Raw genomic sequence first — 18,313 nt, forward strand, 5'->3', positions numbered from 1 at the left:
GTCCATTCTAAAGGAGATCAGCCCTGGGTGTTCTTTGGAAGGAATGATGCTAAAGCTGAAACTCCAGTACTTTGGCCACCTCATGCAAAGAGCTGACTCATTGGAAAAGACTCTGATGCTGGGAGGGATTGGGGGCAGGAGGAGAAGGGGACGACAGAGGATGAGATGGCTGGATGGCATCACCGACTTGATGGACGTGAGTTTGAGTGAACTCGGATATGTTGATGGACAGGGAGGCCTGGCGTGCTGCGATTCATGGGGTCGCAAAGAGTCGGACACGACTGAGTGACTGAACTGAACTGTGTAGGGCTCAGGTTTCAGGAGTCTCTGAGGACATGCCATTAAAAGTAGTGGCAGGGAGCATTGAAGGGTTGTCTGGTCCTCATGGATTCAGTTGTGTGATCGCTGAGCTTCTTCACAGATGAATAGAGTGATTCAACTGAGGCTATATGCTAGGTGCTTTCACATATGTTAACCTTGTTTAATCCTTAAAGCAACTTTATATGGGCTCTGTCTCTAATCTTTTTAGCTAAGAAAACCAGCGTATTATAAATAAAAGGCTAAGTAAGTTTTGGTAATTTAGGTAATTCACCTAAGATTAGCCCAAGGCTTACAAGTACTGGAGGGATTCTCCTGGTCCTTGCTTGTCCATTGGCTCCACAGCCAGCTGCTCTTTTGACTTTTCTTGCATCTCTGTTGATTCAGCAGAGATTTCTTCCTTTTTATCACAGTGATGTCTAGGATTTTATGATGCTGTTTTGCTGCCTGCTCACCATCTTCCTCCACTCTGAAACTGCTTATTAACCTAGGCCGGGTAGGCAGGGCCTCCCAGAGTACCCAGCAAGAACAGCCTGGATTTAGCAACTGGAGGAACTGATAACTGTCTTAGATGAAGAAGGATAAGACTTAAAAAGAGAAAATACAACCTGAGGTTATTTTCTTTCCTCCCTTTACAATATAGGAGCTGGACTAGGTAATGATGGATCTCAGAGTTTGTGGGAGAGGCGGGTTGTGAGATTTACAGCTCAGCTTTTCATGTGATCTCACAGCTCCTTTCCACAAGTACACAGGTGCTGTTGATTAAGGCTGAGCACTCTGATGTGACCTAATTTGGAGGATAGTCAGACCTGATGTTGGACAGTGACGTTGTCAAACCTGAGCAGCTTTGAGCCTAATTTAGGTTGAATTTTTTTGGCTCTGGAAGCTCCTTGCCTTAATACTCAGTTCTACTCTGCTCTTAGGTAGGGATGGTAGACAACCTCAGGAAGATGGTCAAAGGAGAAGGATGATGGTCTTTCATTCCTGGACCTCTTTCCTTTGTCCTTATTTGTCAGTAGTTCTCAATAAGATGTTTTAAAAGACTTAGGAAGTAGTTTAGGTAGTTTAGAAAGAGGCTCACTGACTAATATGAGATACACTTTGTCAATAATTTCTTTATCCTTAGTATTAAATGCTTTGAAACAGGATCTGTGACTTAAAATCTCCTTAGAATTTTTAGCACATACTATGTTATAGAGTTTTCCTTTATAATTAAGAATGGTCCTTGGTGCACGCTGGTGCTAAGTTGCTTCAGTCATGTCCAACTCTTTGCGACCCCTCTGGGCTGTAACCTGCCAGGCTCCTCTATCCATGGGATTCTCCAGCCAAGAATACTGGAGGGGGTTGCCATTGCCTTCCTCCAGGGGATCTTCCCGATCTGACCCAGGGATCAAACCCTTCTTTTAAAAAAAAAAAAATTATTTTAATTGGAGGCTAATTACTTTAGAACATTGTAGTGATTTTTGCCGTACACTGACATGAATCAGTTATGGGTGTACATGTGTCCCCCATCCTGAACCCCTCTCCCACCTCCCTCGCCATCCCATCCCTCAGGGTAGTCCCAGTGCACCGTCTCATGCATAGAACCTGGACTGGCGATCTGTTTCACATATGGTAATATACATCTTTCAATTCTATTCTCTCAAATCACCCCGCCCTCGCCTTTTCCCACAGAGTCCAAAGTCTGTTCTTTGCATCTGTGTCTCTTTTGCTGTCTTGCATATAGGGTCATTGTTGCCATCTTTCTAAATTCCGTATATATGCATTAATATGCTATATTGGCGTTTTTCTTTCTGACTTACTTCTGTCTGTATAATAGGCCCCAATTTCATCCACCTCATTAGAACTAAAATGCATTCTTTTTAATAGCTGAGTAATATTCCATTGTGTAAATGTACTACAACTTTCTTATCCATTCATCTGCCGATGGACGTCTAGGTTGCTTCCATGTCCTGGCTATTGTAGACGGTGCTGCGATGGACACTGGGGTACACGTGTCTCTTTCAGTCTGGGTTCCTCGTGAGCCCTTCTGCTTTACATCTTCGGCATTGGCAAGCGGGTTCTTCACCACTAGCCCCGCCTGGATTTTAGTGTCGTGCTCCTCACCTTTGTTTCACTGCACACCCTGGGAGCTTTAGTTTGGCCTTTTGTTCTCCACTAGTTCTTTTCTTTCTTATGCTCACCTTTTTTTTTTTTTTTCAAGTTTATTTTTTACGTTTTTGGAGGGACATCTCAACCATGAAAAAGTAGAGAGAGTAGTGTAGCCGCCCTGGAACAATCACTCTGCTTCAGTACTTACCAGTACATGGCGGCCTTGTATCTCCCTTTAGTCTCCTCAGGATTATTTTGAGGCAAACCCAAGGTATATAATTTCATCTGTAGGTATTTCATATATATGTCTGTGAGAGATGGACTTTTCTCTTTTTAACATAACCACAATAGCATGCCTAAAATATTATTAATTCTTCAATGTAATAAAATCCTCATTGTTCAAATTGACTGTTTCATAAATCCCTTTTTTTTTTTTTAAGATTTTTTTTTTTTTTTTGCCTTAAGTCATGTGCTTTACTGGGTTTCTTGTTTTGGGGTTTTTTTGGGGGGGCTGTGTGGCATGGCTTGTGGGATCTTAGTTCCTGGACCAAGGCTTGTACCTGGGCCCACAAGCATCAGAGCAGAGACTCCCAGGGAATTCCCATAAACTCTTTTTATAAGTGGTTTTTTTCAGATCAGTAATCAAACAAAGAACACACATTTGTTGCATTCAGTTGACATGTCCCTTTAATTTCCTAATAACAGTTTTAAAATAATTTCAAACTTATAGAAAAACTGTTAAGACCTAGAACTCTCATACTCTTCTTCTGGACTCACCAGTTAACATTGCTGCATTTGCTTTTCATTTTGTATACATATTGTTTTAACCTTTTGAGAATCAGCTGCAGCTGCATGCCACTTAAGATTTAAATACTTCCAGGAGTATTTCCTAAGAACAAGAGTCTCAGTTACATAATCCCTGTTTTATTATCTAAACTGGAACATTTAACATCAGTATGTAAATATTACTTACAGTACATATTCACATTTTACCAGTTGTCCCAATAATGTCCATTATAGCAGCCCAGAATCACATGCTGAATTTAGGTGTACTGTCTCTTTTATTCTTAGTCCTGTCTCTGTCCTTCACCTTAAACACTTTAACAAGCCAGGTATTTTATAGAATCTCTGAATTTGGGTTGTCTGAAATTTCAGCTGTCAGTTTGTCTTGTTACTTGGGATACTAACTCTGATTGCTTGGTTAAGATGTTATCCTCCAGAATTCTCTTCAGTTATTTTCTCTTTGATTAATAAGTATTTTGAGCCCATGTGACTATATACTCTTGTGAAAGTTTCACCTCTAGTTTTAGCGTTAATGATATTTCCCTGAATCAATTATTACTTCCATCAGTCCTTCTGAGTTTTTAGTTAGCATTCCACTATAAGGAAGAGCTTTCCCTTCTTTGTTTGTCTTGTATGTATGTATCTATCAGCATGGATTCGTGGGTCCTTATTCTGTTCAAGGAGTTGTCATTTTAAGTCTTTTTTTTTTTTTTTTTTTGGCCTGCCACATGGATTGTGGGATCTTAGTTCTCCAACCAGGGATCAAACTCAGGCCCTGGTAGTAAAAGCGCCAAGTCCTAACCCGTGGACCGCCAGAGAATTCACTTAAGCCTCATCTAATACATGAGGTTCCCCTCCCCCACTTTTCCCCTTGTAATTTAAATGTTAAAGAAACCGGGAAGCCTGTCATGGTTTACACTTTCTGGATTTTGCTGATGATACCCCCATGGTGACTTGGCTTGTAAACTAGTAGTTAGATCTGGAGGTGTGTTGTTGTTCCCATGTTATGATCCCATGGACTGCAGTACGCCAGGCTACCCTGTCCTTCAATATCTCCCAGAGTTTGCACAAACTCACATCCATTGAGTCAGTGATGCCATCCAACCAGCTCATCCTCTGCCACCCCTTCTCCCTTTGCCCTCAATCTTAGCATCAGGGTCTTCTCCAGTGAGTTGGCTCTACCCATCAGATGGCCAAAGTATTGGAGCTTCAGCTTCAGCATCAGCCTTTCCAATAAATATTCAAGGTTGATTTCCTTTAGGATTGACTGGTTTTATCTCCTTGCTGTCCAAGGGACCCTCAAGAATCTTCTCCAACAAACACCACAGTTCAAAAGCATCAATTCTTCGGTGCTCAGCCTTCTTTATGGTCCAGCTCTATCTAACATCTGTACATGATTACTGGAAAAACCATAGCTTTGACTATACAGACCTTTGTCGGTAAAGTGATGTCTCTGCTTTGTAATACACTGTCTAGGTTTGTTACAGCTTTCCTTCCAAAGAGCAAGCATCTTTTTAATTTCATGGCTGCAGTCACTGGCCACAGCAATTTTGGAGCCCAAGGAAAGGAAATCTGTCTCTGCTTCCACTTTTTCCCCTTCTGTTTGCCATAAAGTAATGGGACCAGAAGCCAGGATCTTGCTTTTTATCGTGTTGAGTTTCAAGCAAGCTTTTCATACTCCTTTCACCCTCATTAAGAGGCTCTTTAGTTCCTCTTCACTTTCTGCCATTAGAGTGGTATTATCTGCATATCAGAGGTTGTTGATACTTCTGGCAGTCTTGATTCCACTTGGTGATTCATCCAGCCCAGCATTTCACATGATGTGCTCTGTACAGAAGTTAAATAAGCAGAGTGACAGTATGCACCCTTGTCGTACTCCTTTCTCAATTTTGAACCAATCAGTTCTTCCCTGTCCAGTTCTAACTTGCTTCTTGACCTCATAAGTTTCTGAGGAGACAGGTAAGGTGGTCTGCTATGCCCATCTCTTGAAGAATTTTCCAGTTTATTGTGATCCACACAGTCAAAGGCTTTAGCATAGTCAGTGAAGCAGAAGTAGGTGTTTTTCTGGAGTTTTTGCTGTTTCTATGATCCAATGGATGTTGGCAATTTGATCTCTGATTCCTTTGCCTTTTCTAAATCCAGCTTGTATATCTGAAAGTTCTTGGTTCACGTACTGTTGAAGCCTAGCTTGGAGAATTTTGAGCGTTACCTTACTAGCCTGTGAAATGAGTGCAGTTGTGCTGTAGTTTGAACATTCTTTGGCATTGCCCTTCCTGGGGATTGGAATGGAAATTGAACTTTTCCAGTCCTGTGGCCACTGCTGAGTTTTCCAGATTTGCTGGCATATTAACAGTGTCATCTTTTAGGATTTGAAATGGTTCAGCTGGAATTCCATCACCTCCACAGCTTTGTTTGCAGTAATGCTTGCTAAAGCCCATTTGACTTCACACTCCAGGATATCTGGCTCTAGATGAATGATCACACCATTGTGGTTATCCTGGTCATTAAGGCATTTTTTGTATAGTTCTTCTATGGGTTCTTGTCACTTTTTCTTAATCTTTTCTGCTTCTGTTAGGTCCTTACTGTTTCTGCCCTTTTTCATGCCCATCATTGCATGAAATGTTCCTGTTCCCTTGATAGCTCCAGCTTTCTTGAAGAGATCTCTAGTCTTTCCCATTCTGTTGTCCTGTTCTGTTTCTTTGCATGCATTGGTCATTGAAGAACTTGTCTCTCCTTGCTATTCTCTGGAACTCTGCATTCTGTTGGTTATATCTTGCCCCTTTTCCCTTGCCTTTTGCTTCTCTTTTCTCAGCTATTTGTAAAGCCTCCTCAGACAACCACTTTGGCCTTCTTGAATTTCTTTTTCTTTGGGATGATTTTGATTACTGCCTCCTGTACAGTGTTACGAACCTCTGTCCATAGTTCTTCAGGCGCTGTTTATCGGATCTAATCCCAATGAGTAAATCCATTCATCACCTCCACTGTATAATCATAAGTGATTTGATTTAGGTCATACCTGAATGGCCTAGTGGTTTTCTCTATTTTGGAGATGTGACGTGATTTAAATTTTTAAAAAGCTTTTTTAGGACCAGAAATATGTCATAGGTGCTGGTATGAAGGCTTCTAAATTTTTTTCTCACCCCTTCACAGAGATTGGAAAGATGTATGAGCATTGTGACATCGATGACTACGGGTGTCTCCGAGAGAGAGGCCAATGATGCCCTCAATGCCTATGTGAGTATAATACTCTTTCTGAACCCATTTCTGCTGCTTTGAAAGCTTTCAGACATGATCAGAAAGATGGAAAGACTTCAGTGTTTAGGAGCTAGGGGTTGAAGCTAATGTCTCAGTTTCCTGAACCAGGCTTCCCAACTCCTCTCTGTCTTTCCTAATCTGGGAGTCCCATCTCGTGGAGCCTTGAAAGTGAAAGTGAAGTCGCTCAGTCGTGTCCGACTCTTTGCCACACCGTGGACTGTAGCCTACGAGGTTCCTCCATCCATGCAATTTTCCAGGCAAGAGTACTGGAGTGGGTTGCCTTAGGCATCATTAAATAACAACTTTAAAAGATAACTTACAGTTCTCTGGTGGCTAATTTTCTTTATAAATCATCCTCACATATTTGATCTTTTACATTTCTGAGGTTGAAGGATTTAAAGGAATACATGGAAAGGACTTAGAGTAGTTTCTGGCACACAGTGAATGTTCAATAAATATTTATTGTTAGTAAGTGTTCTTATTATGTCTTCACCTTACAGATACCAGGGGTTCAGTGATTTGCCCAAAGTCTTGAGTATGTTTCTTTGCGGCTCCCTCTCTACTGAAGGCTGTTAAGGTGTGGAGCAGGATTTCCCCCCCATTTCAAACACTTTATTTTCTGCCTCTGGCCTTCATCAAGCCTTGGAGAAAGCAGTATGGATCCATCCTTTCTCTCCACCTCTCTCCTAAAACAGATGCCCATCACTTTTAGCTGATGATTCTCCTTTGCAGGTTACTCAAGAGTCCCAAGTTTTCTGGGAGTAACCGTGCTTAAGAACTTTTCTCTTGAGTGACAACTAGTTTTTTCTTTTCTCTTATCCCAGGTATGCAAAGGCCCCCCACAACATGAGGAAATCTGCCTGGGCCTCTTCACCCTTGTCCTTACCGAACCAGCCCAAGCCCAGAAGGTAAGAAGACTCGCTACTCTGGCCCCATATTCCCTTCTCAGATACGATCTGAGAGAATGGTGGAACTTTTGGCTTAACTGGTTTAGTATCAGACCCTTGGACCAGGGCTGGATCATCTTGTTCTCCAAATATAGTAACTCCCTTTTCACTCAGTAAATGGGTCACTTTCTTACTAAAATCCTTTCTCTTCAGATCCTGAAGCTAAAAGGCAAGAAAATGCAGTTGTGAGAGTGAAAAGGGATTTAAAGAGTTTTAAATTGTAGATTTTTGAGTCAGGCCTGAAAGAATTGGGATTTAATCTGGAGACTGTGCTGGGTCTTTGTTGCTGCTCACAGGTTTTCTCTAGTTGCAGACAGTAGGGGCTACCTTCTAGGTGTGGCACACAGGCTTAGTTGCCCCGAGGCATGTGGAATCTTCCTGGACCAAGGATCGAACCTATATTCCCTGCATTGGCAGGCAGATTTTTCACCCCTGGACCACCAGGGAAGTCCTAGAAAGCTTAATATTAGGTGATGCCATAATAATGTAGTGATTAAGAGAAGACTGGAATACATTGCAGTCAGACTTCCTGAGGAATACTGTATGAAAACTAGTCTGGAGTTCTTCACAAATGAAGAATCTTTTTTATGTATTTATACTAATAGAATGGTTTAAGAGAGATCCTTCCTTGTGGTGAAGGCCTGAGCAGGATGTTCTCTTTGGACTCCATTCTTTCTGTAGTAAAGTAGCAAAATCTTGTCTTTTGCCTCTCTGGATTTCCGCTTTCTGTGTCCTTGAGTCTTGCATGATGGTTTGGAGACACTTGTCGTATCTGGCATTAACTGCGTGACACTAACAAAGAAGAGCTTGGTGTGGGGGAATTCAGTTTTCTCCTTACCCCTTCCTTGAACAAAGGGAGTGTGAAAGGAAACAATCATGCTGTGTCCAACATTATGTTCAGCTCTATCCAGACATTTAATCTTCGCAGAAAGCCCATGTGAAACTGGCGTCTTTGTTCCCTTGCCCCAGACTGCTCTCAGTGCACCTGTAAGAAACCTAGAGGTTATCTGTTCAAGGAGAACCAACGGAACAGCATTCTTAGGGACAAGGACAGGATGCCCATGGTCCCCTGGCTTAGCTGCTTGTGGTCATGGCAAACCTGGGGTCAGGGTAGGTGGTAAGGGCAGCAAGTATTGACAAGTCCCTGGTTTCCCAGGCTATTTCTGGGCTGGGGCACTGTTGAGTTAAGTTGGCGTTTCATTTTCATAGCAAATTGATCTTTGAGAACCTTAAAGACAAATGAATGTCTCCAGTTTGGTGGTGTTAATCAGTAATGTGATCCACCCCAGCCTCACTGTTTGAAAGAAAGTGTTGACAAAGATGGGGGTGAAGGGTTGGGGTTAAGGCTTAGTTTTCTCTCATGTGAGTTTTTACACATGCAATTAAAACCTTATTTAGTCACCTCAGTGAAGATTCATCTAGTCTGCTGGTTTTATTTGTGTTTCAGATGAGATCTGAATCAGCTAGGGTAAATCAGTAAATCTCAGTGAAGAGGGCGGGCCCCCGTGGTATTTCTACCTCTTTGCCTGACCAGTCAGTGAGAGGTCATAGGGCTATGCATTATAAATGCTTATGATGTCATGAATTTGGCCATCCAGACATGGCAAGGCACTAGAGCACCTTGTCTTCTTTTTGCCCCATGAGCGTGGCCCAGGCCCTCACCTTGGGTCTCGTAGTTGGTTGACATGATTGGTTGCATCAGTTATTTTCACATGCTGCAGGTTTCCAAGCACATCCCCTACCTAGGAGCCTCTTCAGACAAAGTGGGTGGAGACTGGGAATTAGGAGAATACAGTTTTAGGCAAATGAGGAACTATCAGGTATGACTCATTCAGAGGCCTTGAGCCATATCAGAGAATGGGGGAAGAATCTGCCCCATCTCCTAGTACTTTATCCTTCTTCCTAAAAGGGTGATTGTCTTAGAGAATATTCTGTCTTGCAGAAGTTGTGGGTGGGCGTAACTGATAACTGATCCTAATGCATTGTTTTAGGCTTCAGTTTAAACCAAGGGGAGTGTTTCCTAAGGGTTTACTTGGAGTTAATTCTGTCCCTGGAACAGAAACTTAGTTAAGGAAAGAGCTGTCAGGTGTTGGCGGAGAGTGGAATAGACGTGGGGTGGATTTTGTTCCAGTTCTACCTTCCTAACTTGCAGCCTTGTGTTTATATTCTCTGGGTTTATTTCCTATTTGATGTCCAAACTGAATCGCTGGGAGCAGGCCGGGCTGGGGGACTGCAGTGTGATGGGAGGCTAAGTTGAAGGCTTTAATTTCTGCTCCAGTTCTCTTACGGGATATAGGTGATAGGAAAGGATTTAACATCGATGCCAAGGTCCTTCATCACCAAAGATACAACACCAGGCCCTGGCAGTTCTTGGTCCAGGTGCTTCTCTCGGCAGATAGCTCTAGAAAGAAAGTTGAGGGCTGTGAGGGCTGAGGCTGGAACATGACTGTTCCCAGCACAGAACAGGTATCCTACCTCAGCACCGTCCTGTCACCTTTCCTTTCTTTTGGGACCCTCTGTTTCCCGCTGAGTTTTTCCACCCATCTACTTATCTTCCAAGCCAGTCAGTGCACTGGCACAGAGCTTGGAGAGGCAGCTGGAAGCATCAAGAATATGATATGATGTGATCTTCCTGGTGCCCGGCTGCATGCATTACCAGCAGTTGTGGTTAATAAGGTCCCAGATGGAGCATGGAATTCGGCAGCCAGAACCTACTTGCTCCGTCTGACCCTGCGCCTCCTGAGGGCTGTCCTTCCCTGTCAGGGTCTCTTCTGCATTTCTGGGATTTCTGCTCTCCTTTGGGCAGAAGGAAACAGCTCCTCTCTTACTGGTTGTGCCTCTTCTTTGGCCTGACATGGGTCTGCCTTCTGCCTCTGCATCCCTCGTCCTCTGCCCATTCTGTGACTCACTCCTCTAGGGAAGGCTCCAGGGCTGAACCACATTTACTGACAAGCAAGTTGGCAGTGGTTCACTGGCTTCTCTTACCTCTTATTCCCTTGCTTGTACTTTTGATCTCCCAGCCCTCCCTCTGGCAGATGGAGTCAGAGGATAATCAAATTCTCCTTGGAGTATGAAAAGTTCATGGCACATGGGGGAATTCCTAAGTATTTGTATTTTCATCGGAATGCTTGTTTCGACTTAAGGGTAATAGAAGTGGAAGTAGGGTAGCTAATCTCTTAGGAGTCCCCAGACACACCAAGTCCAGGGAGCAGCTGGTCGTGAGGGTTACTTCTCTCTTTCTCCTTTTTTAAAAAATGTTCATATATTTTTAAATTTTTTGGCCATGCCACACAGCATGTAGGATCTTAGTTCCCAGACCAGGGATCGAACCTGCACCCCCTGCATTGGAAGCTCCGAGTCTGAACCACTGGACGGACTGCCAGGGAAGTCCCGGAGTACTTCTCTTTTGAACACTTAGGATGAGCGAGTTTAGGAATGTAGTAGTCTCAAAGCCACTGTAAACTCTTAACCTCCATCCCCAGCAGCCTCTTCTCCTTTTAGTTATTTCTGATGATATGATAGTGTCTTTACGATTAAGAGCTTGGAATCTAGAGTTGGACTGCTGGGATTTGAATCTTCCTCTTATCTCAAATGTAACCTGGGGCAAGTTACTTTAACCTCTCTGTGCCTGTTTTCCTCATCTATAAAAATAGAGATGATAATAAATAGGGTGACTATGTGATTCAGATGCAGTAAATAGAATATAAAGTTTTCGCACAATGCCAATGCATGTTCCCTGTTATAATTGCTAGTATTATTGATGCTGTCCTTGCCACTGGCCATCTGAGGTTGTGAGATACTGCCTATCTATAATTTTGCCCTTTGTGCTGACAGCATAGAACCCAGCAGGCTGAGGAGGTTACTAATGAGGTCCCCTAAGGTAGTCCTCCAGGAGTCTGGTCTCTTTAGAGAGACAGGGTGAGAGAAACAGAAGCTCTCAGAGGAAATTGGCATGCATTCCCTTACCTCCCCCAGAGTTAGATGTGCTATAGGACCCCTCCTTCTTTAGTGCTTGGCAGAAGCAAAGGGTAGCCTGGAGAAAAAAAGAAAGATGTTTCGTTAAGGAAGTTCGATTTGGGTCTACCCTTTCTTTCCGGGATCCTGGTCCATGGATCCTCTTTCCTTAATACTCCTAGCCCTTTGTTTCATCTGGCTGTGTCAGTACAAGTCTAAAAATCTCTTTGAGATCCTTTCTGGCCTGTTCAACCAAACCCATTCTGCAGTGACCTTTTACTGGCAGATGAAAAGCAGATGGCCTCCACCTGGTTTTGCTCAGCTGGTGGCTTCAAACAGTGTGACGCTTCCTAAGGAGGGAGGTAAGGGGACAGGGAGCCTTTCTTAGCAGGCTTTTCTGTCTTACTAGAATAACTCAGTTCCTTTTCCCCATCCTGAATGACAGAGCAAGGGATAGATTTGGGATGGTGGAGCCTATGGAAGGTTTGTGGAAAGTCTTTCCAGAGTGGAAAGTCTTGTGTTTTGGTCATTGAATGGTAAGCATGCCTTCTAGAGCAGAAAATTTTTCACTGCCACTTGTATCCCGTTGGTAGTATTTACGTTGGAGAGGCTAGAGGGCAGGGGGCCCCCTTTGAGTGGGGTCAGGAGCCTATCCTAGCTTGCTTGCTGCTCACAAACCTCACTTCTTACAGTGTTACCGGGACTTGGCTCTGGTGAGTCGTGACGGCATGAATATTGTTCTGAATAAAATCAACCAGATACTCATGGAGAAGTACTTGAAGTTGCAGGATACCTGCCGTACTCAGGTAAGGCCAGAAAGAAGAGAGAGATCCATCTCAGAGACATGACAGAGAATGGGTCCTCTCCTAACGGGAAAGGAAGGAGGAGTCAGGGGTAACACACCCCTGTCTTTGTACACCTAACTTATAAAATGACTGGATTAGACCCTTTCTCAAATGTATAGGCCCTTCTCTTCATACGTCTTTTTCTCTCTCCTTTAGTTGGTGTGGTTGGTACGGGAACTAGTGAAGAGTGGGGTTCTGGGAGCCGATGGTGTTTGCATGACGTTCATGAAGCAGATTGCCGGTGAGTTGGATGGCAAGAGCATAAAGAAGAAGTATGCAGTATGCCTAAGTCCAGGCCGTGGAGGATGATTGAGTGCCTAAGGGGCTTGATTCCTGGATTGTTTATATTCTTTCCTTTTGACCCAGGCATCTTCTGGGCACATATGTTCCACAAAGAAATTGAAAAATTACAGGGGGCCTTTTGAAGCGATAAGTCTTGCCTCATTTTCCTTCCTGCCAAACTTGAGGCCTGATATAGAATATTTAGCCTGTTGTTGGCCTGTTGTAACCAATTGTCACTCTGGGGTTTCGTGGCCTATTGGATCAGGAAGAATCTGGAAGGAATGGGGGAGAAGTAAGGGTAAAATAACTGGTTCTCATCTCACTGTACTCTCAGAGCCCCCGACATCTTCTCTGGCTCCACCTCAATGTCCTAAATACTTAGGGCCAGTTTGAGGGACAGACTGTGTCACAGAACAGACCCTGACATTTAGGCTTCGTTATCTTCTTGGCATCAGAGACATCTGTCTGAACCACTGATTATCCAAGAGTCCTGCCCCTGCTACTTCTGTTCCCAAGATTACATGTGTTTGATCAAAAGTGAGCCTGTCTCTCTACCTCACCATTGCCCCTTGGTTCTTTGCTTCCTCTTCAGGATTTTATATAACAGTGATGCTCCTATTGTGATGTGTATAAACCTTCATCTACGTGATGTGTGACTCTGTAAATTGAATTTTTACATTAGGACCTGGGGCAAGGCATAGCGTTATTGTGCTGGCTATTTTTATCCATTCTCCTGGCACTTTCGTCCCTGTTTGGCACTCCTAGTCCCCACTTCTGATCCTCTGATTTTTATCTGGCATTACTGCTTGTTTAACTCTGCCCCAGGAAGTTTCATAGCAAGCACTCGAGACTGTGATACCTGGAGACCAAAAACCCTTGTTCTTGAGCTGAACACAGGATTTGGGACATCCAGTGGCTGGACTGCAGCTGTTGCTTGCCTCCTGCACTTGTCAGGCCCTATTGGAAATGTCATCTGTTCTTTCCAGCTGTAGGCTTTTCATATCTTCTTCCCAGACATTGCCTTTTAGGGGTCAAAATAATCCCACTCCAACCTCCTGTCTGTGGGAAGTAGCAGCTCTGATTTCTGGAAAAACCCCAAACCTTCCCTTCCTGTCTCTCTGGAGGCAAAGAGGGAAATTTTAAAGCCCGACAAAACAAAGACAGTTTTTTCAGCCCTCAGAACATCAGTGATGGATTAACAGTTAGGGATGGAGCAGTAAGAGGGAGAAGGAGTGTGCTGGCTGAGCTGAGTCACTAATCAGAGCCATTCTGACTCTCTGTTTTCTCCCCCTTTGATCAGGTGGGGATGTTACGGCAAAAAACATCTGGTTGGCAGAGAGTGTTCTGGATATCCTGATGGAGCAGAGGTAGAGTCTCTTGTGAAGGGGGGCAAGAGCTGGATGCAGCCACACTGGGTGTGGGTGTGGGACGCAAGGGTGTGTGAGGAGCTGTTAGTGGCCTGAGAGCACCGTAGGTTAGCGGGCACGAGGTTGGGGAGGAGCGGCCATGTACTGGTGGCAAGAGAAGGAATTAATGCCATGCTGTAGCCCAGGGGTGAAGGAGTGGGAAAGAAGGTTTTTACTAAAATATCTTGGAGCCCAGGAAAAACTCATTTCATCTGATAAGGGTTTATTTTTGATCCAGACCTCCATGGAATGTTTATCTTTGGCGGGAGGTAAGGGAGAATGAACTCAGCAGAGTGGGGCCAGCCAACCACCCAGGCCTGGAAGGTACCCCTGTTCTCCCTTCCAAGACTGTCCATCCTACCCATGCCTTCCTTTTGTTGAAGTGGCACAGGGGGTGGTGAGAATGAGGAGGTCACTGAGGCCAGTGGTACGGAGGGCATGAGACCAGCTGATTCTTTCCCTTCTCCATCAGAGTAAAGGACCAGAAAATGTGAGGGCTGTTCCATATTTGAACTTGTTTGGGCATGAGGCCCACCTCTCGGTCCTGTGGCCTCACTCTTGCTGTTGCATGATTTCAGAGTCTGTTTCTGGGAGAGGACACCGCAGTAGTCACATGATTGAGACGGCTGATAGTCTCTGTATGTCCAGTGGTTTAGAAGAATGGACCTCAGCCCTTCTTCACACTTGTGAAAGAGATGGCTGTGTTCTGTGCACTGCGGAGCTGGGGCGCTGTGCCAGCCCTGCCAGGCAGTGCCCCCTAGTGCCCCGGGCCTGGATGTGCAGCTGCAGGCGCAGCTGGCAGCACACCCTCCATCACTGGCGCAGCGCACGGCATGTGAGCTCCTAGCAGTTTCTTACCAGACCTCTGTCTGAAGTCACTGGGCCTTCTTAACATCCTGGGTCAGAGGGTTTCACTTTGATCTTTCTCTTCATTACCCCATCCCACGTCTCAGATACATTTATCACCTCCACTAGCAATCTTCTAAGAAGTGGTTTTTCTAATTTTGTTCTTGGTGCCGGATACCTTCTGTTTCCATACCTTAAAGCAGAATTTTTCTCATTTGGGCAGTCAGAGCACAGTCTTACTGTGCAGGTGTCAGATAACTGCCCTGCCTTTTCTCCTGCCCTCCAAAAAACTCGCATCTTTTAATGCGCAGTTTAAAACTGTCCTCTTTCACACCTTCTTTCCCACTCCTCCCCAGGTCTTCTTAGGGGTGTGGAATTAAAAGGGAACAGGTTGGGGAGGGGGACCCACCCCAGTGGCCTTGGCTGCTGCTTTTACTCTGAAAGGAGGAGGCCAGAGTCCCTTAATTAGGTGGCTTGAGGCCACCTTTTCCGGAATCAGGATGTTGCCTGGTTGGGTTAATTAAACTCCCTGTCTTCTTCCTCTGGTTCCCTGTCTTCCAGCAGGGGTGCTAAAACCTTTGCAAACTGCTTGCTTAGAGGAGACAGCGCCCCAGTTTTGGTGATTTGAGCCAGCGTTGGAGTCTTTGAATCTCCCCACAGTTTCTTAGTACTCCTAGCAACAGGGAAGCAATTTTTCCACTACCCCCTTTTCTCCAGGGAATGTCTAAAACTTCTGGGAAAATAGGCTTTGCCATCCAAAATCATGTTCTTCTCTTTAGATTATGATTTAAGACAGGTGACTCATTGACTGGGAGTGGGATCAGTGGCCAGAGAACAAATCAGGGGAACATTTATGACGTGGTGGGCTGGTAATGACAAGCATACTCAGTGTGTTCTGAAATCTCCACGGTCCTGAAAGGGTCTTGATAGTCCCCAGAGGTCCCTGGGCTGCACTTTAAGAACTGCAGACTGAGGGACACTTGTACTTTTATTCCTAGTCTGAGTCAGGCAGAAGCTCTGGCTTTTCTCTGTCCCTTGTACCTCTTTCAGGGCTTAGGACACGGTAGGCACTAAGGCAGTGGCACCCCACTCCACTACTCTTGCCTGGAAAATCCCATGGACGGAGGAGCCTGGGAGGGTGCAGTCCATGGGGTCGCTAGGAGTTGGACACGACTGAGCGACTTCACTTTTACTTTTCACTTTCATGCATTGGAGAAGGAAATGGCAACCCACTCTAGTGTTCTTGCCTGGAGAATCCCAGGGACAGGGGAACCTGGTGGGCTGCCATCTCTGGGGTCACACACAGTCGGACACGACTGAGGTGACTTAGCAGCAGCAGCAGCAGGCACTCCATTATGTTTGAATGACTGAGTCAACAAACTTATTTTATTAGAAGTTAAGTACTTATGTGGTAGAGATTGCTTTCATTTAGCACTTATCTTTATTGGGCACCTGGTAGAGTGAGAGGAAATTGTCCCCACCTTAGCCGGTTAATAGTCCAAGATAGATAACGACAGCACGAGCGAGCGATTGAGGAACCAGAAACCTACTCCCGTGCTAATCATCAGACATTTCCGAGGCACTGGAGCCAAGCGTGGGGGTGCATTGGGTGGGTCTAGATGGAGCACAGGTGCCCATGTCTTCCGCGTCTTCCCTTCCTGCAGGGAGTGGGTCCTGAAGAGCAGCATCCTCATCGCCATGGCTGTTTACACATACCTCCGCCTCATCGTCGACCACCATGGGACCGCCCAGCTCCAGGCCCTGAGGCAGAAGGAGGTGGACTTCTGCATCTCACTGCTTCGGGAGCGGGTGAGGACAAAAAGCCCGTAGGAAAGTGAGACCCAGAAAGGGCCACCTCTTGTCAGTTCCCTGGTGACCTGGGGCCAGAGGTGTGGTGGAGATATGGAGGTGGTTCAAGGCCTGTTGGTTTTTCATCACTGTGAGACAGATGAGGATAGCAGGGTGGAGAAATCTGTGTGGAGCAGCCCTAGTTCCTGTGATGGCAGAAGATGAGCTGGTTGGATGGCATCACTGATTCCATGGACACGCACTTGGGTGAACTGTGGGAGATGGTGAGGGACAGGAAGGCCTGGCTTGCTGCAGTCCATGCAGTCTCAAAGAGCTGGACACGACTTAGCGACTAAACAACAACAAAGCCGCAGTTACTGGAGTGCTGTTGGTTACGCTGGCATCCTGGGGCTTCCCTGGTCAGCTTTGTGGGCGCTGTCACATAGCACCTCACAGACAGAAGCTGTCTTGTGTTTCCACTGTTGCGTTATCCCCGCCCACCCCCTGCCTGCTGGGGTAACTGCCGTGGTCAGGTGGGATAGTGAGTTGTCCGCTGTCAGATCTCCCAGGAGAGACAGCTCCTAGAGTTAAAGCTATCTAATGCAGTAGCCACGTGTCACAATGGAAGCTAAAATTAATTGATATTAGGGACTTCCCTGGCAGGCCAGTGGTTTGGACTCTGTGCTACCGGTGCAGGAGTCATGGGTTCAGTCCCTGGTTGGGGAACTGGGGCCACACATGCTGCACAGTGTGGCCGGGAAAAAAAAACACACACACACACACACATTATAATTAGATAAAAATTATAAATTCAGTTCCTTAGTTGACAGTGGCACCCCACTCCAGTACTCTTGCCTGGAAAATCCCATGGATGGAGGAGCCTGGTGGGGCGCAGTCCATGGGGTCGCTAAGAGTCAGACACGACTGAGCGACTTCACTTTCACTTTTCAGTTTCTTGCTTTGGAGAAGGAAACGGCAGCCCACTCCAGTGTTCTTGCCTGGAGAATCCTAGGGACGGTGGGCTGCCATCTATGGGTCACACAGAGTCGGACACGACTGAAGGGACTTAGCAGCAGCAGCTGTTGAATTAGACACGTTTCAAGTGCTCATTTGCCACATGTGGCAAACAGGTATCCTTTTGGAGAGCACAACTAGAGGTCATGTCGTTACCACAGAAAGTTCTTTTGGACCAAGCAAGTTCTGGGGTAAGGTGTCTGGGGCTCAGCGTACCAGCTCTAGCCTTTTGGAGTGTTTGTGTCCCTTGACCTGGACTGAAACCATTCTGAGAGGAGAGGGCCACAGATTAACGTGGCGGCAGCAGGGCTTCAGCAGTTTTCAGTAACCTCTCCTCCTCGACTTCGGCCCCCAACTTCAGCTCTCTTCCCCTTGAACAGCTTGGAGCCAATCCTTTGGTTCCAGAAAAAATTGTGTAATCAATTCAACCCCTTTCCTCCCCTCCCTGGAACATATTGCTCTTTCCTCCCTGCAGCAGGTAGACAGTTCTTGTTTTTATTCTCTTTCCCATCTCCCACCACCCACCCCATCTAGTTCATGGAATGTTTGATGATTGGCCGAGACCTCGTCAGACTGCTTCAGAATGTTGCCAGGATACCAGAATTTGAACTGCTTTGGAAAGATATTATCCATAACCCTCAGGCCTTGAGTCCTCAGTTCACAGGTGGGTAAGGGTTGGGGCATCCTGTCCTTGAGAGGTCAATCGAGAGGGCAGAAGTGGGTGGATAGGAGAGGCTTTGGCAGTCAGGTTTAAGAAGCTTGGGACTGGGCAAGCTCTGCCGGG

General features: G+C 45.5%; 1 protein-coding gene across 1 annotated transcript in view; it reads left to right on the forward strand.

Annotated features, from left to right (window-relative positions):
• The window catches only part of INTS3 (integrator complex subunit 3), a 39,525-nt gene that overhangs the window by 4,917 nt on the left and 16,295 nt on the right, over positions 1–18,313 (forward strand). The window contains exons 2-8 of the mRNA XM_004002534.6: positions 6,343–6,426; positions 7,272–7,355; positions 12,041–12,154; positions 12,350–12,434; positions 13,776–13,842; positions 16,392–16,536; positions 18,064–18,193. Coding sequence (XP_004002583.1) covers positions 6,343–6,426; positions 7,272–7,355; positions 12,041–12,154; positions 12,350–12,434; positions 13,776–13,842; positions 16,392–16,536; positions 18,064–18,193 — 709 coding nt within the window. The remainder of the gene's footprint in view (positions 1–6,342; positions 6,427–7,271; positions 7,356–12,040; positions 12,155–12,349; positions 12,435–13,775; positions 13,843–16,391; positions 16,537–18,063; positions 18,194–18,313) is intronic.

The sequence above is a fragment of the Ovis aries genome, chromosome 1 (assembly GCF_016772045.2).
Source record: "Ovis aries strain OAR_USU_Benz2616 breed Rambouillet chromosome 1, ARS-UI_Ramb_v3.0, whole genome shotgun sequence".
In the NCBI taxonomy this organism is placed as follows: Eukaryota; Metazoa; Chordata; class Mammalia; order Artiodactyla; family Bovidae; genus Ovis; species Ovis aries.